Source organism: Pezoporus occidentalis, unplaced genomic scaffold (assembly GCF_034315485.1).
Source record: "Pezoporus occidentalis ecotype Australia unplaced genomic scaffold, CSIRO_AGI_Poc_V1 ctg385, whole genome shotgun sequence".
In the NCBI taxonomy this organism is placed as follows: domain Eukaryota; kingdom Metazoa; phylum Chordata; class Aves; order Psittaciformes; family Psittacidae; genus Pezoporus; species Pezoporus occidentalis.
Window position 1 is genome coordinate 67,950 of NW_026915708.1, and position 19,282 is coordinate 87,231.

A 19,282-nucleotide genomic window follows, 5' to 3' on the forward strand; every position below is an offset into this window, starting at 1 on the left:
AAACCAAACGTAGCTAAAACTACATGAATATGAAACAAAAATACCCCCAAAATGCGACAAATCTTTAACCCCGGTGAGGTAGCCTTCCGGAAAAGGAGGGTGCAGAGCGAGGTTTCGGGTCTGCGGCGCTGGGGCAGCGGCTGCTCCCCTGGAGTGCTTGGGAATGGGCTGTTGTGGCTGCCTGAATGGGAAGAAAAGAAAGCAAACAGAAAGAAAAGGACCCAAAAACAAAAGAACCGAACCAAAGGGAAGGGGGAGAGGGGCAACCCCCAAACCCAAGCAGCGAATCAGAACCAAGGGTTGAGCATCTTCGTTGCAGCGAAAACATGAACAGGCTGATGAGATGCGAGAAGCAAAGAGGGTTTGGGGGGGAATGAGGGGTTCGGAGATCCCAGTGCTCCAGGTGAGGCTCGGCTGGGTGAGTTGAACCCAACTCCGGGGAGGGGGCAAGCAAAGCGAACCCACGTCCTGGTGATTTGGTTTGAAAAGTCATTTATTTTTTATTCTTTTTTGAGGGGTTTAATGCTTTTTAGGGGTTTTTTTTTTTAGGTTTTTCTGGTATAGTTTTAGAGACGCTGGATAGAAACCGACACAAATTCGAGTCCATGTGAAATTTTCTCCTTTTTTTGGCTGTTTTTTTTTTTGTCTGTTTTTATTATTATTATCATTATTATTACTCTCTCCTGTCACATGTGGGGCGTCCGGTTTACAAGAAGCAGACTGGGCCAATGTCGATGCCGAATTCCTGGTCTGGAGCGCCAACGTCCATGGGAGCCAAATCAATGATGGGCAGGCGAGAGGTCTTTGTTGTCTTGTATTCGATGACTGTCTTTCCCCAGGCGCCAGTGTGACTCTGTGGGGAGCTCAAGATCAGCCCTGTGCCCACCACACGTCGCCACCACCACCACCGGGACCATCCCCGGCCCCACTCACCGTGCAGCCGTCCTCAGTGACACCATAGGTGAAGCGGCTGTTGCCTTCAGCCCTGATCTCAATCTCGTTGGCGCCTTGGAGGAGAAGAGCCTTCTTCAGGTTGCCGGTGTCCTGGTCCATGTAGGCAACGCTGTTTTTGCAGTGGTAGGTGATGTTCTGGGAGGCCTCGGTGGCCATCAGGCGGAGGAAGGTCAGCTGAATGGCGACGTCGGCGGGGTTGGAGCCCTCACCACCATACTCAAACTGCCGGAGAAGAGGCATTAGGCACCACAGAGCTGGTTGTCCATCCCGGTTGTCCCCCCCTCATCATCCCCATGCTAACCTGGAAGCCGTCACTCATTGTCTCGCCAAACCAGATGTGCTTCTTCTCCTTGGGGTTCTTGCTGAGATACCAGTTCTTCTGGGCAATGGTGGCCTGGGTTGGGTAGACGCACGTCTCGCCTGTCTCCATGTTACAGTAGACCTTGATGGCATCCAGGTTGCAACCTTGGTTGGGGTCAATCCAGTATTCGCCTGTGGGGTAGAGGGAGGACGGTGAAGGAGTGGGAAGCGAGGCAGGTGGCGAGGATGGATAGAGGATGGAGATGAAGGCCAGCCATAAGGGATGGAGGATAGAGATGAGGAGTAGCCATGGAGGATAGAGGTGAGGAGCAGGGGGAGGGTCAGAGGATGGAGGGATAGGTGAGGGGTAGTTGTGAGAGATGGAGGATGAAGGGATGGCAGGTGGAGGTGAGGAGCAATCATGAGAGACGGAGGAGGGAGGTGAGGAGCAGGTAGGAGGGATCTGGGGGTGGAGCATGAGGTTGAGCAACACCCATGAGGAAGAGGAAGGAGGTGGGGAGCAGCCATAAGCAATGGAGAGTGAAGGGATGGAGGATGGAGGTGAGAAGCAGCCACAAGAGGTAGAGGATGGAGGTGAGAGCAGCCATGAGAGATAGGATAGAGGAATGAAGCTGAGGCTCAACCAGAGGTGATGGAATAAGGATGGAAGTGAGGAGTACGCAGACAGGACAGAGGGATGGAAGTGTGAGCACCTCAGAGGGCACCAGCAGGGACACTGACCGCTCTTCCAGTCACCGTGGCACATCTTGAGATCGCGGCAGGTACGGGCAGGGTTCTTGCGGGTGCCCTCAGGGCTGCGGATGTTCTCGATCTGTTGGCTCAGGCTCTTGAGGGTGGTGTCGACCTCCAGGTCCCGGTCACGCATCACGTTGGCATCATCAGCTCTGTAGTAGCGCCCACCATCATGAGCCTTCTCCTGGGGCGGCTGGGGCAGGAAGCTGAAGTCAAAGCCGCCGCTGGGGGGGCCGGGAGGACCAGGGGGGCCAGGAGGGCCAGGGGGACCCTACAAGAGGAGGATAATGGTGAGCAGGAGATGAAGGCTGGCAGCTTCGGGCAGGCAGTAGCACAGGTGGCAATACATACGACAGGGCCAACGTCGCCAGTGCGACCACGGGGGCCAGGGGGACCGATGGGACCGGGCAGCCCGTTGAGACCGTCTTTGCCTGCAGCACCAGCAGAGCCAGGAGGACCCTGTGGGAGAAAAGGGGTGAGCATGGCCATCATCCCCATCAGGATCCTGGTAACAGGGGGGACCTTCTCCCTGGGATGCTCCAGTAGAGACTGGAGACTGACTCAGCTGAGGACTTACTCTTGGACCAGCGGGACCAGAAGCACCAGAAGGACCTTGTTCACCAGGAGAGCCCTGTGCAAAGCAAGGAACAAGAAGGGATGTCGTGAGAATCTTGCTTTGGTTCCAGGATGTGTGGCAGCACCCAGTGCCACCGTCACCCACTCCAGAGCACTTACAGGAGGACCAGGTGGGCCCTGGAGACCAGAGAAGCCTCTATGACCTTTCATGCCTCTGTCACCCTGTTCACCAGTTTCACCTTTGTCACCACGGGGACCTTGTGGACCCTGGAGGAGGAGGAAGATGTGTTGAGCAAGGTCCAGGACACCTACTGCCCCTGTGCACACAGGGACACAGAAGCACCAAGGAGGATGGAGGCAAACACCAACTTACAGCAGGACCACGAGCACCAGCAGGACCAGGGGGCCCAGCAGGACCTTGAGGACCCTGGAACAGGAGAGAAGGGGGCAGGTTAGAGCACCCTCCACCTTCTGCTGCCAGCACCACCCCAGGCAGGGTGGTGTTACACTGCATTCCCAGGAAGTTCCCTCCAGCACCGGGAGCAGATCCCAGGGCCAGACCTGAGCCCGCAGTGGGTCTGCAGAGTCAGCCCTTGCTCTAGAGCCCGAGCCTGGGGTGACCCCTGGGCTGGGAGCGGGCGAGGGGGGCGCAGGGCAGAGCATCACTTACGGTCTCACCGCGATCTCCGCTCTTCCCAGCAGGACCGACGGGGCCAGGGGCACCGGGGGCACCGGGAGCACCAGGGGGGCCAGCAGGGCCAGTCTCACCACGGTCACCCTGTGAGGAGGAGGATGAGGAGGAAGAAGAAGAGAGGTCAGTGTAAGCCAGCACAGCCCCATCACCCATTCCTATGGCTGCCCACTCACCTTGGGACCAGCAGCACCATCACGACCAGGGGCACCTTCAGCACCGGGAGCACCCTACAGAGGAGCAGAGATCCCTCATGAGGGCAGGACAGGGCTAACAGGGGCCTGAGTGTCACTATGCTCACGAGTGCCATGAGCTGGCAAGTCCTCAGTGAGCGCAGCAAGCCCAATGCTGATGGGGGGGCGTGTCCATGCCCCCCCAACACCGATGGTTGCCCACAGTCTCTCACCTCACGTCCAGCTTCACCGGGGGGCCCAGCCAGGCCGGGGGGGCCCATGGGGCCAGGAGGACCGCGCTCACCAGGAGAGCCAGAGGGACCTTGTTTGCCAGGTTCACCCTGCAGAGGGGAGAGGAGGGGCCAGGGTCAGACACCGTCAAGCATCTTCCATGGGTTGGTATGATCCTGGGGAGCTTCCAGCATCAGGGAGCACCCCAGCTACTCACTGAGGGGCCAGGCAGCCCGGGGAAGCCTCTCTCGCCTCTCTGTCCAGGTAGACCAACGACACCACGCTGACCAGCGATACCTTGGGGTCCGGGGGTGCCAGGAGCGCCCTGGGGAGGGCAAACAGCACCTCAGGGTGCTGCAGCTGCAGGGGGCATCCTCCCGATGGAAGGCCATTGCCAAGGGGTTGATGCCCTCATGGGATGGGTGATGCCCGCATCCCTGGCTCTGCGTCAGGGGTGACTTACGATGGGTCCATCAGCACCGGGGGAGCCCTTCTCGCCAGGGGGGCCGGGGGGGCCGGCAGGGCCAGGCTCACCGGGGCGGCCAGCGGGGCCGGTTTCACCGCGGGGTCCTTTGCCACCTTCCTTCCCGCTGGGGCCGGGGGGGCCGGGGAGGCCGATGTTCCCCTGGGCAGAGGCAGGGACACAGAAGCGATGCCGTCAGATCCAGCTGAAGCACAGCCAGGGGTGTCCCAGCACCAACTGTGACATGGCAGCGATGGGTGCCCAGCACCAGCACCCTCCCAGCACCCACTTCTCACCCCACCGGGGTACTCACAGAGGGGCCGGGGGGACCAACTCTTCCAGCAGCACCAGGAAAACCAGTAGCACCCTGGAAGGGGGAAAAGATGGAGTTAGGAGGGTCCTGGTCCAGGCATCGCCTGACCCACCAGGAGAGCAGTGCCAGGGGACACCACAGGAAGCCCTGGAGCTGGTGGCCAGGAGGGAAGCATCCATCCAGGGGGGCCTTGGGCTGATTTGGTGCGGGGGGTATAAAGGGAAGCTCCCGCCTTCCCCTCTGCTCCATCCCTCCGGGGATGAAGCCACCCTAGGTCAATGCTGTCCCCCCATAGGGGTTTGGGGTGCAGGGAAGTGCTGAAGTTCCCCTCTGCCTCACACGTTGGGGGTGTGGAGCAAGGCACGGGGGGGGGGGTTAAACCACCTCAGGGGTGTTTGTGCCTGGAGGAGCTCCCCAAAACAGCCCATCCCCCAAGACTGATACTTACAGGGGGTCCAGCGCTACCGCGAGCACCTTTGGGACCAGGAGCACCAACAGCACCCTGTGGAGGAGGAGGAAGAGGAGGAGAGGGGTGAGATGTGCTGTGGGGCTGCACCCCTATGGGGTTTGGGGTGGGGGGAGTTACTTACGGCAGGGCCAGGAGCACCAGTGGGGCCAGCAGGGCCGGGGGGACCGGCATCACCCTTGGCTCCAGCATCACCAGTTTCACCTTTAGCACCAGGCTGGCCATCGGCACCCTGTGGGAGCAGAGAAGGGTGAGCCAGGGGAGCTCAGCATCACCCCGGTGGGGCAGGATCAGGCCCCCGGGGAAGAGGGGAATGAGGACATCACTTACAGGGGGGCCAGCAAATCCAGCAGGACCGGGAGGGCCGGGCTCGCCACGGTCACCCTGCAAGGGACAGCGAGTCAGAGGCGTGACACCGAGAAAGAGACAGGCACCTACGGCCACCAACGGGTGGGCACCACGGCTGGGGCAGGGGGACACTTACGGGAGCACCACGGGCACCAGTGGGACCAGCAGGACCCGGGGGACCGGCTTCACCCTGGAAAAGGGGAGGAAAACCAGAACAAGGATGTCAGGGCTGTGTCAAGGAGGTGGCAGGGACCAGGACACGTCCGTCCCTGTGCAGTGGCCCTACCTTGTCACCGGGAGCACCAGCAGGGCCGGGAGGGCCGATGGGACCGGTCAGACCTCGGAGACCGTCTTTACCAGGAGCGCCATCAGCACCTTTGGGACCGGGGTCACCCTGGTAGAGGAAGATGATGGCAGGTTAAGCACAGCAGCACTGTGGCACCCTGGACCTTCATCCTCCCTGCAGGAGGCTGGGAGCATCCCCCTCCTCCCAGGGAAGAGCTGGGATCAGCAGGGGGCTGTCCCCAAGGACCACGCTTTGGTGGGGACATTGGTAGCACTGAGCATCCTCTCTGCAGGGTGCTAATCCCAAGAGCCCTGGCTTTGGGGAGTGTAACACACACACACACACACACACACACACACACACACGATGAGGGGGAAGCAGAGCTGGTCAGGAGCAAGGCATGGAAGTGGGAGACAGCAGGATTTGGGGGCAAAACGTACTCTGTCACCCTTGGCGCCTGGCAGACCAGCAGCACCACGCTCTCCGGGCATACCCTGCAGACCGGGGGGCCCTTGGTTCCCGGGGGCACCAGGAGCACCAGCATCACCCTGGGATTGAGAGATAGGAAATGGGTGTTAGCGACAGCCTGGCCTCAACACCAGCCCCAGCAAAGGGGGCAAAGCCAAACCCCCACCCCCCCTTTACATCTGCACCCTGAGAGCCAGGACCTCGCTCCTACCTTAGCACCATCGTTACCGGGAGCACCGTTAGCACCACGAGGACCTTGGGGACCAGGGGGGCCTTGGACACCACGTTCTCCAGGGAATCCTCTCTCGCCCTGGAGGGGGGAAGCAGGAGAGGGGCCAAGGCCATGAGGGGCGTGGTGGGTGCTGGAGGGTGCCACGACCCGGCTGGGCAGTGAGTGGGGTTCAACCTACCCTGGCACCGGCGGGACCGGGGGCACCAGCATCTCCGGGGACACCCTGTGAGGGAGGGACAGGGTCAGGGTCAGGATGGGAACTGGGGACCCCCGGATGCCCCCAGGGGTGGGGAGGGTCCTGCAGTCCTGGGGGCATAGCATGGGGCTGAGGTCCCCGCTGCTCCCAGGGACCTCCAGAGGCTGCATGGAGCACATGGCTTCAGGGTGCCCTGGGGGCACCCCTCAGCAGCCCCCAGCTCTGTGGTGGGGAGGGCACAGGGGCGGTCCCGTGCCATGGCCATGCTCAGCCACACTCACCTGCTCACCAGGCTTGCCAGCCTCACCAGGGGGACCAGCGGGGCCCGGCAGACCCTGGGGGGAAGAAGAGGAGCAATGAGGTACTACAGAGGTGGTGACCACAGGGGACAAGGAAAGGGGCATCACTCCCACCATGGATGGCTGGTGCCTGCACAAGGGATGGGAACACCTCTCACCTGGAAGCCAGGAGCACCAGCAGGACCTTGTTCACCTCTTTCTCCAGCAGGACCCTATGGTGGACAGGACAAGCATAAGGGAGATGCTCGGTCAGCTCCAGTGGCCAAGGGTGACCAAGGGCTCATTGATACTCACGGTAGGGCCAGGAGGACCTTGGGCACCAGCTTCACCGTCTTTGCCAGCAGCGCCCTGTGGAAGAGGAAGAGGAGGGAGATCAGAGCATGACCCCAATGGGACTCTGCACCCCCAGGAGCCGGGCATGGGGCTGGATGTGGCCATTGTACCCCCTGAGGGCCAGGAACAGCCCTGCTGAGCCACATCACCTCCCACCCTGACTCATGGCCTCCTTCATCCCTGGAGCCTTCCCAGACCCATCCCGACCCCCCCCCCCCCCACACATCAGGGGGAAGCGCCCAGGCAAGCTCTCACTGGGCTGAGCTCTGGTGCATACGTACCACAGCGCCGGGGGGGCCGGGAGCACCCCTCTCACCGGGTTTGCCAGGCTCACCCTGGAAGGAAAAGAGCAGGAGGAAATCCATGATGGAGCCACCATGGCAAAGGACAGGAGCCTGCGGGCTCGGGCAGGATGAAGGCCATCCCCGAGGGGGACACATCCCCAGAGCCACCCCACCACCAGGTGATGGCAGTGGGATCCATCATGGACCAGAGCTCCTGCATCCATGAGGACGCATCACCTCCAGCAGCTCCCATTCACTCACCGCAGCACCTTTGGGACCAGGGAAACCCATCACACCAGCTTGACCTCTGGCTCCAGGGGGGCCAGGGGGACCAGGGCGCCCATCTTGACCAGCGGGACCCTGTTATGGGGGGGAGTGAGCGAGCCCCCTGTTAGCAGAGTCCAGGGTGAGCCAAGGCAGGAGCAGGGCACAAGGGGAACAACTTACAGGGGGTCCAGTCTTGCCATCAGGACCGGGGCTCCCAGGGCTTCCAGTCAGACCCTGCAGGACAGTGCGAGCTTCATGAGGAGCTCAGGAATTGCAAGGGATGCTTCAGCGGATGCGAGCATCCCGGAAATCGGCTTCTCTGCCGGCATGGAGAGCACAGACAGCGGTGCCCGGCAGCACTCACCTTGGCACCGGGCAGGCCGGGCTCCCCAGGGCGTCCAGCTTCACCGGGAGATCCTTTGGGGCCAACGGGGCCGGGGGAGCCGCGCTCGCCGGGGGGACCCTGGGGACAGGTGGGAGAGGGGACAGGGTTACCCCATCAGGGGTGGGAGCGGCATTAGGCCACTGCATGGGGACAGGTGAGAGGTACCCAGTGTCCCCACTGAGGATGTTCTCACCCAGACAGGAGGGAGATGTGGGCACCTACCTTGGGGCCAGCGATGCCATCACCACCAGGGAAACCACGGCTGCCAGGAGCACCCTGCGAGGGACACAGAGGGGTCAGTGTGGAGACAGGGGGTGACCTCGGGGGTGCAGGGGAGGGATGCAGGGATGTGGGATCAGATGTCCTGTGCTGGAAGAGGCTGGGGATGTCCCCACGTGTGTGTCTGTCCCAAAGCACCGACAAGGCTCAGCTGCTGGACATCAGGAGATGGGAGGAGGATGGGGATGGGGACAGGGACCTGGTGGCGATGGGACAGGGCTGTCCCTACTCACACGTTCACCGGCGGGGCCGGGAAGCCCAGCGGGGCCGGGCTCACCACGAGCTCCTCTCTTGCCTTCCTCACCAGCTGGGCCAGGGGGACCTTGGACACCAGCAGGGCCCTGGGGAAGAAGGGGAACGGATGAGCACCCAGTGCAGGGAGCCAGGAGGGGCTGAAACCCCCAGGGGATGGGGGGGGGGGGCTGTCACTTACGGGTTCGCCTTTGGCACCAGTGTCTCCCTTGCTGCCTGGAGCACCTGGTTCACCCTGGAGGAGGAGAAGAGGGAAAAGCCATTTAACCCCAGATTGAAGAGCAAAGGGAGCCCTGAGCCACATTCTACTCTGCATCTGTCCGCCCCAGCGCCATCCTGCACTCAAGCATCCTGCACCAAAGCAGGCACCTCCGGGTTGGGCAGCAGCTCGGTGGAGCAGGGATCAGCCCACGGCAGGAAGCGGATGGAGGTGTCCGGGGATACTCACGCTGTTACCCTTGGGGCCGGGGGCACCGCTGGGACCCTGGGGTCCAGAGGGGCCGCGTGCACCAGGGAAGCCGGGAGCGCCCGCAATGCCCGGAGCACCCTGGAAGAGGCAGATGGTGGTGAGGGAGCAGCTCAGCCCCTCAGCTGGCAGCCGGATCGGGGCAATGGACACTCACAATTGCGCCCTTGGCACCAGGTTGACCATCAGCACCAGGGTTGCCCTGTGGAGAGAAGGAGGAGGAGGAGAAGGAGGGTTACACTGGGGTTGGCAGGACATGAGGCAAAGGACAGGGAGCTGTTGGATGTGACTCACAGCAGGACCAGCAGCGCCAGCAGGGCCGGGAGGACCGGGCTCACCACGGACACCTTGGGGACCTTCACTGCCACGAGCACCCTGGGGACCAGTTTCACCCTGGGGAGGAAGAGAAGGGAGGAAGAAGCATGAGCACAAGGGCTACCATGAGATCCTGACATGGCTGAGTTCCCCCTCATCGTCTCCTTTCCAATAGAGGCAAAGCCAGGAGAGGTGTCCATGGGGCTTGGCTGGGGACATCTCCATCCAGTGGCCCAGGCAGCCCGCAGCACTTTGGGCTTTCTTGGTTTTGGGCCACATGAGGAACTCATGTGGTGCTTGATCCTTTTCCCCATCCCTTCACTCCCAGTTTCCACCAGTTCTTCCCAGCCCAGGAGATGCCACTTGGGAGGAGATGCTCAGGCAGGTCCTACCTTAGCACCAGCAGCACCGGGGAAGCCAGGGGGACCAGCAGGGCCAGTTGGACCCTAGACAGAAGAGAAGGCAGGAGTCAGAGCAGGGATTCCACCTCCACATCTGGTTTTCCAGGCAGGAGAGGTCTGGCTCTAGCCACGGCAGAGCTGGAATGGGATCTCCCTCTGGAGCAGCCAGAGCCACTTCCGCTGCTGGGCTCAGGGGGTTACTTACGGGAGGACCGGCAGCACCGGGAGCACCATCGTTACCACGAGCACCCTGTGGCAGAGGAGGCCCTGTTAGTGATGCCCAGTGGCAGGAGCAGTGCCCACGCCCCCCCCACCCCATGCATGGGGGGAGCTCAGCCCTGCCCCAGGATACTCACAGCAGGGCCAGAGGGACCAGGACGGCCTCTCTCACCGGGAAGACCACGAGGACCCTGCGGAGGGGAGAGGACACATTTGGTGACCAGGGGAGATGCTTTCCCCTTTGCAGGCCTCCTCCCATCCCTGCATCTCCTGGTCCTGCCTGCAGGGTTAAACCCCCTCCCACCCCATTCTCTGGGTATCCCTGGGGAAGCATCCCTGTGGATGAGCTGGATCCCCATCACATCTTGCCCTCAATCCCCTCCCCACCACAGCCCCCATGGTCCGCAGCACTCACCATCTGCCCAGGGGCTCCGTTCTCTCCTGGACTGCCAGGCTCGCCCTAGGAGAAAGGACAACATTGAAGGACCTGCTCCAGAGGGAGGGAGCAGCAATGGCTTTGTACCGGGATGACAAGGGTGATGCTGCCACCGCTCCTTACCTTGGGGCCAGCAGGACCAGGCTCACCCTTAGCACCATCCAGACCACTGAAGCCCTGAGCAGCAGGAGAGAGAAGAGTGGGGGGGTCAGGAGGGGCACCCCAGTGAGGTCGGGCTCCCCGTCCCCCAAACCCTGCAGACAAGGGAGGGAGGAAGGACTCACTCTGTGACCCTTCATGCCCGGCAGACCGGCAGTTCCTGGGAGACCACGTGCGCCCTAGAGGAAAGGGGACACTGTGATGGTGGTACCTAAGGTGGGGTGTCCCGCACCCTGCCACCTGTGTCCCCAAGGGGAACGGGCAGCTGGTGTCACATCCTTGCACCCCGCCATGGTGGGGTGTCCCCATGGGGAGGGCATCTCACCTGTGGGCCGGGGGGACCGCGCTCTCCGGGGCGCCCGGGCTTGCCAGCTTCACCCTAAGCACAAGGACACTGGGTCGGTGGCACATCCCCTGCCCACCTGAGGGGGGCTGGAAGGGCCACCAGGTCCAAACGAGGTGGGGGACACCATTCACAGGCCACTTACATCATCTCCGTTCTTGCCAGGAGGGCCAGCGGGACCACGGGGACCCATGGGACCCTAGGAGAGACGTGGGGTAGGGGTGAGGGTGCTGAGTTTGATGGCAGGCCCCTGTCACCCTGTCCCATTCCCAAGGCTGTGATGCCCTGGAGCAGGAACAGCATGGCCTTGGCCAGGGCTGGGAATAGGAAGCCTCATCCCCATCCCTGCAGGATGAGGTTGGAGGAGGAGGTGGCAGGACTCACAGAAGCACCGGGCTCTCCAGGTTCACCGGGGGGACCTTGGAAACCTTGAGGACCCTGCGGGACAGTGGGAGAAAAAGGCGGGGGGGGGGAAGGAAAAATGGGTTAGAAAATGAGAAGATTGGGCCTGAAGACCCCAATGGCAATGGCACTGTGTGTGTGTGTGTGCATGTGTGGTTGTCCCTGCAGCATGTCCCCACAGGTTTCCATAGCAATTGGGAATGGTCAGATGCCCCGTCCCACCCTTGTCCCATCCTATCCCACCCAAAGGGGCCCCTGGGGCTACTCATCCCCAAAACAAGAGGGGAGGAGGAGGAAGAGGAAGATACTCACAGGAGCACCAGGAGGGCCGGGGAGACCGCGGGGGCCAGCAGGACCCTGGGAAGGAGAATGGAAAGTGGTGCTAAGTGGCTGCATGTCACCTTGGCCCCATTCCTGTCCCCATTGCCACTCTGTTGGTGTCTCCACTGACCCCACCACCACCCTACCACCATCCCATCCCCATCCCTGTCACCACCCCCATCCCTGTTTCCATTGCCATCCCATCCTTATCCTCATTGCCACCTCATCACCACCCCACCCCTGTCCCCATCACCACCCCCATCCCTGTTCCCATTGCCACTCTATTGCTGTCCCCATTGAACCCCATCATCTCACCTCCATCCCATCCCTGTCCCCATCACCACCCCCATCCCTGTTCCCATTGCCACTCTATTGCTGTCCCCATTGAACCCCATCATCTCCCCTCCATCCCATCCCTGTCCCCATCACCACCCCCATCCCTGTTCCCATTGCCACTCTATTGCTGTCCCCATTGAACCCCATCATCTCCCCACCATCCCATCCCATCCCTGTCCCCATCACCACCCCCATCCCTGTTCCCATTGCCATCCCATCCCTATCCTTATTGCCACCTCATCACCACCCCACCCCTGTCCCCATCACCACCCCCATCCCTGTTCCCATTGCCACTCTATTGCTGTCCCCATTGAACCCCATCATCCCCCCCACCATCCCATCCCTGTCCCCATCACCACCCCCATACCTGTTCCCATCGTCATCCCATCCCTATCCTCACTGCCGCCCTATCCTTGTCTCCATCATCGCTCATTCCTTCTCCCCTTTACTATCCATTCTGTATCCCCATTGCCATCCCATTCCTGTCCCCATTGCCACACACCCCATTACCATCCATCCCTGTTGCCAGCCCTGTACCCATCATCAGCCATCCCCAGTCCCCATCACCACCCCGTTGCTGTCCCCAGTGAACCCCATCCCTGACCCCATTGCCACCCCATTCCTGTTCCCATTGCCACCCCACCCCTGTCCCCATCACCAACCATTCCCTGTTCTCATTGCCATCCCATCCCTATCCCTATTGTCAACCCATCACCACCCCATCCTTGTCCCCTTCACCAACTGTGTACTATTCCCACTGCCACCCCATCCCTGTCCCCATCCCTGTCCCTATCCCTGTCCCCATCACCTCCAGGACCAACATCCCTCCCCATGCCTCTCACTTCCCACCACTCAGTATCCTCAGCACCACCAGCACAAGCAGCGCTTGAGGCACCTCACGCTTTTCACAGCCCCCTTATGCCCCCCCTGTGCCCCCCCAGGCACCTCCGAGTGCTCACCATGGGGCCAGGCACAGCCATGCCTCCGGCTTTCTCGTCGTAGCCATAAGACATTTGAGGAGCGAAGTTCTGCAGGCGGGAGGGGGGAGATGAGCAGGGCACAGGCACCCCCTCGGGGGCTTCACCCCAGGGGGACCCCCCCCATACTCACTCCGCCGAGGCCTGGAGGGCCGGGGGGGCCGGGGGGCCCCGGGAGGCCGGGCTGTCCGGGGATGCCATCTCTGCCAGGGGGGCCGGGGAGTCCCTGTGCAGGGGAGAAGAGAAGAGAAGGGTGAGCCCAGCAGGACAGGGGTCCTGGCAGCGCGGAGGGGTCTGTGGGGTGGTACCCACCCTGTCTCCTTTGGGGCCGGTGTCTCCCTTAGGACCCTGGTGAGGAGAGATGAAGCCTTGGTTAGCAAAGGGGCTCGCAAACCACCGGGGGTGTCGCGGGGTTTGGGGGCGACAAGGAGCCCTTACCTCTACTCCAGCGCTTTCTGGGTAGACAGGGGAGGCTGTGGGAGAAAGGAGGGGGGTTTGGAGGATCCCGCTGTGACCCCCCCGCAGCCCAGACACCACGGGGATGGGCACTGAGCCAAGGGGACCACGCCGCCGGGGGTTCGGGGGGGAACGGGGCGGTACCGTCGGTGTCGGGACAGATGGGGCAGCATTCTCCAAAGGGGATCTCAGCGTTGGGGCAGTCGGAGGTGTCCTCACAGATCACCTCGTCGCAGAGGATGTTGCCGCTGTCGCAGACGCAAATCTGGCAGGGTTCTGGTTTCCACACATCTTTGTCGTTGTATGTTAGACCATCCTGTATGCAGTTTCCAGTTTGGACTGCAGAGAGCAGGGGGAGATGTGAGGGAGGGGGGCACGGCCCCACACACAGCTCTGCTCTTCCTCACCCTCCCCTCCATCCCCCTCGCCTCGCTCCTGCAGCTTCTCTCCCTTCATCTGGTTCTCATCATCCCATCTCGGTGACACAGGAAAAGCACCACAATAAACTCTTCCCACATACGCTGGAATTTAAACAAACCCTTCCAGCCAGCTCCAGCTTCCTTACCCCGCCAAGGCAAATACCCCCACGGCGGGCAGGGGGTCAGCGCTGGGGTCCCCTTGTCCACAGGGGACAGGGATGGGATGGGAATGGGACGGGATGAGAGGGATAGAGTGGGTTGGCCCCAATGTCTGGGCTGAAATTAGATCCAGGCGGCTGCGGGATAGGGCTGGCTCAGGCCGGATGGGCTGGGGAAGAAGAGCGCAGAGACTGGAAGCAGACGTTGGGGCAGCGAGCCAGAGCCATAGGGCTGCCCCATGGCGGAGAAGGGGCCTGGAGATGGGGTGGGGTGGTGGCCCTGCCAGTGGGCCCCGGCTTGGTGAGAGCAAAAGGAGGCGAAAATCAAACTGGGAACTGCAAAACACCCGTTGCAAAAGGCAAAGGGAAAAGCGGCTCTGGCAAAGAGGGGAAAGGGAAAAGGCTGAACACCCGCTGCAAGAGGCCAAAGGCAGGAGGGGAACTGCAGAACGGCCATTGGAAACTGTAAATGGTAACTGCAAACTGCAGAATGACCACTGCAGACTGCAGAACGGCCACTGGAACCTGCAGAATGGCCACTGGAAACTGTAAATGGTAACTGCAAACTGCAGAACGGCCTCTGGAACCTGCAGAATGGCCACTGGAAACTGTAAATGGTAACTGCAAACTGCAGAACGGCCACTGGAACCTGCAGAATGGCCACTGGAAACTGTAAATGGTAACTGCAAACTGCAGAACGGCCACTGGAACCTGCAGAATGGCCACTGGAAACTGTAAATGGTAACTGCAAACTGCAGAATGACCACTGCAGAACGGCCACTGGAACCTGCAGAATGGCCACTGGAAACTGTAAATGGTAACTGCAAACTGCAGAATGACCACTGCAAACTGCAGAACGGCCACTGGAACCTGCAGAATGGCCACTGGAAACTGTAAATGGTAACTGCAAACTGCAGAATGGCCTCTGCAAACAGCAGAAAGGACTGTGGAAACTGCAGAATGGCCATTGGAAACTGCAGAATGGCCATTGGAAACCGTAAATGGCAACTGGAAACCGCAGAATGACCACTGCAAACTGCAAACGGCCACTGCAAACTGCAGAGTGGCCAATGCAAATGGCAACTGGAAACTGCAGAATAGCAACTGCAAACTGCAGAGTGGCCACTGCAAACTGCAGACAGCAGATGTTCAAGTGCAAAATGTCCCAAAAAAGTAAAAAAAAAAAAAAAAAAAATCAAAAAAGGCACAAAATCTCCCCGCGATGCCGAGCTGGGTCGGACCCGCGGGTGCTCCCGGCCCGGCTTCGTCCCTGTGCCCCGTGCCCATGGTGCAGGGGGCAGCCGCGGTGAGGCGCAGCGGGGCAGTCCGGTCCCGCCGGGCCAGCCCGGGACGTTTCACGTATGAATCATCCAGGACTTGTCTAATTCTTTCCTGATGGGTTTTGCAGCTCCCGGGGCAGGGCCCACCCCCCGCTCCCCCCTGCTCCCCCCCTCGCCTCTTCCCCCTAGCTCCCGCGCTCTTTCCCCCCTTTCCCTCCCTCCTCCTCCTCCTCCCCTTTTTCCCCAGCTCCCTCCTTCCCTCCGGCTCCTCTCCACCCTTCCCTCCCGCCCCGCTCTTGGCAGGGCGCCCCGGCTCTCAGCGTCAGCTCAGGCACCCCCTGAACCCCTTCACCCCCGAGTCCTCCCGATCCTCCTTTTCCTCTCGTCTTTCCCCCTCCCTGGTTTGGGGTGCGTTTTCTGCTTCGATGCCAACCACCCCTTGACCCGTCCCCAGGCCATGGCAGCCGGACCAAGCGTTGACGATGCCACCCAACCTCATCCCACCACCACCTCGCGTCCCAACAGTGCTGAGGACCGTCGCTGATGCCGAACTACTTACTGTCTTCTTCTCCTTGCCCGCGGGTGAGTAGTACAGTCGCTGCTATCAACAGCAGTAACCGAGAATCCACAAAGCTGAACATGTCTAAATATTAGACATGTAGACTCTTTGGGGTCTCTTTTGTTCTTAGGTTGGGGTCATACGGGGCCGATCCAACTCTGGAGCTTCAAATCCAGACCCCAGCAGAAACTTCCTACTGCCCTAGCCCACTCCTTCGTCTCCCCTTATATACGATGTGCCGGCGGGGAGAGGTGGGACCCATCGCAACCAGGGAATTTTGGACAGCCCCTCGGCCAATCAGCGGCACCCAGCGAGTCGGGGGGCACCCCTCAGCCCTTCCCCCCCTCCCCCAGTCTGTCTGTCCGTCCGTCCATCCTTGCACACGCATGCACAACTATGCACACGCGTGGCTGTGGGGTGGGTGGGAAGGGGGTGCTAGGATGAGTTTGGGGGGGGGATCCCCATCCTGAGGTGTTGGGGGGGTGGATATGGCCACGCAGGGAGGGGACAGGCAATGTGACATGTGGCACCTGGGGCACCTCAGTGCCATGGGATACTGGGGGCTCAGGGGACTGCAAACACCCCCCATCCGTCACCCACTTCCCCCCCCCCGGGGCTCCCCATCATTCACCCTCCTACCCTAGCACAGTGCAAAGGACAAGGACATGAGCACCAGGACCCTGGAGTACCTCTTGGGCCACAATCCCCATGTGGGACCCCCCAACCTTCAGACACCCCAAAACACCCCCAAAGGAACACTCTTTTTCAGTCTCTTTTCTCTTTCTATCCATCTTTTCCCCTTTCTCGTCCCCAGCCCTCTCCCTCCTCTCCATCCCGCTCCCCTCTCCCCCCTCCTGGCACACTTCCACAGCCGTTTCCACATTTGAAGGAGCCACGTTGGTTGGAAAAAGCAAAAGCTCCTTGACAATAATCCACAATCGACCATGCAATTTGAGAGGCTGTAATTACACGCCAAAAAATATACGTATTTACCAGGGCTGGGGCATGGGGGTAGAGGAAAGAGCCCTGCAAAGGGGATGTGGCACCTGGGCAACGGGGGGACACCTACATAAGGGGTGATTTTTAGGGGAATAAAGTGGGAAATGGGGCTGGGGTCTTGATGCGAGAGGGAGCAAAGAGCTGGGTCTGGCTCATGCACCTCTGTTTGTCCCCCGAGCACTGTGGTGCACAGGGCACTGGGAGCACTGGGCTCAACACAGAGGGGAAACCCCTCCCAAGCAGGGTTTTTTCATTAATATATTTATTATTTATCATCTTTAATAGTTATAAATCACTGCAATTGAACAATGAAATAAAGGCGGGGGGGGGGGGGGGGGGGAATTGCATTGAAATAGCAAAAATCCACCCAAAACTTGCTCCAAACCCCCCCAACCCCCAGTGACTTCCCCAGCTCTTTCCTTCCAGCTGCAACTCAATGCAGAGAGGAGAAGCAGCAAACCTACCCAAGGAGCAGTTCTGTGAGCACACACAGACACGCATGCACACGCATGCAGACAGGGACACGCGTGCGCGCGCCGGGAGCAGCTGGCCCTGTATCCATGCATCCGAGACACGTTGCAGTGAGAAGCCTCCTCCAATCCTGCCTCGGCGACTCGCAAGCCCTTGGCCGGGCTCCAGCCTGAAGATGTGTCTTTAATTTTTGCAGCATGACAGAAAAGAAAAGAATGTCATTGGGGTTTTTATAATGTTTTTTAAGTTTTTATATGCAAGGAGAGGGAGGGAGAGAGGGAAAAGGGGGGGAGACGGGATGGGATGGGATGGAACGGGACGATGCCACCTCATCAGCCCCCCAGCCACCCGCCCCAGGAATGCAGGAGGGTTCTGTGCAGGGTTTGGGGGCTGGGAGGGAAAAGGGAAGAAATCCCGCTCAACAAAAAAAAAGGAAAATAGAATAATGAGGGTAATAATAAAATGCAAAGAGCCTGGAAAAGCCGTTAGGATGCAAGGAAGCAGAATGGGAGACGCCAAGCGTAGGCCTGCTCCGGCTCCTGTGCACAGGGTTGTGGGATGGGGATGCTGTGAGGTGCTAGGACCTGCACCCACCTTCTGGGGCCATCTCTGGTACCTCGGGGACAAGGGGCTGTCACACGCAGCCACCCCCAGCCTTCGAAGGGATCCGAGACTCTTTCCCAAACAACCCAAACTGGTTTTACTGGTGCAAACTGGACCTGCAGCTGGTGGGGTTGGACACCTCAAAAAGCCAGTGGTCACCCCAAAAAGTCCATTGCCATGGCAAAAATTCAGTGCTCACATCAAAAATGTTTTGGATGCTCTAAAAAGCTGGTGAGCGCACGCAGGGCTGCAGTTGCCCCATGGATGCGGGGTGACGGTGGGGTGGGGGGGGTTTGCCCACCCCCTTTGGGTAGGGTACTGACACCCAGCGCCGATGGGGCCGGGGTTGGGGGGGGGGGGGTCTGGGGTTGGTTTGCCTGGAGCAGACGTCGGCATCTGGTGTGAGTTAATGCAGACACATGGATCCCATTAACTCACTTTTTTCTCCCCCCTCCTTTCCCCACTCGGCAGCCCCAGGAGCTGGCCCCGCACCGTGTCCATCTCCCCCATCCCGTCATCCCGCCCCTTGTCCCGCACCCATCCCATCGGTCCCCACCGTGTCCCCACCCAATGGCAGTGGGTGACAGTGAGGTGGTGACACACAGGTGCTTGACACCATCAGGGAGATTTGACACCATTGAGGTCCCCACTTGAGGAACCCACACACGCTCCCAAAGGACCCACAGCACCAGCCCTATGAAGCCCTTTGGGGGGGGGGTATTTCCTCCCACACTGCCTTGATCCCCATCTCACTCCCCATGGGGACATGATGGGGGACTCGGTGCCTCAGTTTCCCCGTCCCAGCCCGCCCGCAGCCCGCAGCCCGGCTCCGCCCGGGCTATTCCTGCCCTCGGCACCCTCAATTGTGGCGGGCAGGGCAAAACCCGGTAATCACGGGCCGCGACTCCCGGCTATTTCCAGCCGCTCCAACCGGGACAGGCAAACGGCTCCAATTGGGCTGCCAGCGCCACGCCGCTGCCCGGCGCGGGTACCGCTGCCGGGGGGGGCGCAATGGGGCCACCTCCTGTCCCCAGCAGGGTGGCCGGGGACCCCGACTTGAACGGGGGACACGGAAGTGACAACTGCAGCAAGGGGGTCCCTCTGCTGCGATGGGACCAGCGAGGAGGGGTTTGGGCTTTGCCCCCTTCCCAGGGCTGGGAACCTCATCCCAACCCTCTGCACCCCACATCGTGGGACTGAGTCCCTCCTGGGGGGCTCATCCCACCCATCTGCACCCCACAAAGAAGGGGAGCTGAGGGGCAACCCGGGGGTCGTCACTGGGTTTTTTTTGGGGGGGCCGGGAGCCCCAGCCCAGCCCAGGCCCCATTGTCTGGGCTCAGGGAGCTGGGATGGAAACTCTGAGGGCCGAGTCCACGCCGAACATTTTCCGTTGCAGTTCCTGACTCGCTCCTA

At 60.8% G+C, this 19,282-nt stretch overlaps 1 protein-coding gene across 3 annotated transcripts; it reads right to left on the minus strand.

Moving 5' to 3' along the window:
• Nucleotides 1–492: 492 nt before the first annotated feature.
• On the minus strand, nt 493–16,009 carry COL1A1 (collagen type I alpha 1 chain). Of its 3 annotated transcripts, XM_062632127.1 has the most exons (51): nt 15,797–16,009; nt 13,525–13,719; nt 13,363–13,397; nt 13,237–13,272; nt 13,058–13,150; nt 12,907–12,975; nt 11,603–11,647; nt 11,273–11,326; nt 11,034–11,087; nt 10,871–10,924; nt 10,671–10,724; nt 10,510–10,563; nt 10,366–10,410; nt 10,088–10,141; nt 9,937–9,981; nt 9,723–9,776; nt 9,310–9,408; nt 9,173–9,217; nt 8,998–9,096; nt 8,731–8,784; nt 8,531–8,638; nt 8,241–8,294; nt 7,998–8,096; nt 7,814–7,867; nt 7,628–7,726; nt 7,364–7,417; nt 7,044–7,097; nt 6,908–6,961; nt 6,732–6,785; nt 6,433–6,477; nt 6,234–6,332; nt 5,995–6,102; nt 5,555–5,662; nt 5,405–5,458; nt 5,251–5,304; nt 5,045–5,152; nt 4,903–4,956; nt 4,455–4,508; nt 4,142–4,303; nt 3,896–4,003; nt 3,681–3,788; nt 3,451–3,504; nt 3,254–3,361; nt 2,957–3,010; nt 2,743–2,850; nt 2,585–2,638; nt 2,359–2,466; nt 1,996–2,278; nt 1,256–1,446; nt 934–1,176; nt 493–853 (listed from the first exon to the last, which is right to left on the minus strand). In XM_062632127.1, exons 1-51 carry the CDS (start codon nt 15,876–15,878, stop codon nt 707–709), a joined length of 4,362 nt encoding a protein of 1,453 aa, XP_062488111.1. In that variant the 5' UTR covers nt 15,879–16,009; the 3' UTR covers nt 493–706. The 3 variants fall into 3 exon arrangements, with proteins under 3 accessions (XP_062488111.1, XP_062488113.1, XP_062488112.1); XM_062632129.1 differs by lacking the exons at nt 3,896–4,003; nt 4,142–4,303; XM_062632128.1 differs by lacking the exons at nt 11,273–11,326; nt 11,603–11,647 and having other exon boundaries at nt 11,034–11,068; nt 12,906–12,975.
• Nucleotides 16,010–19,282: the final 3,273 nt, after the last annotated feature.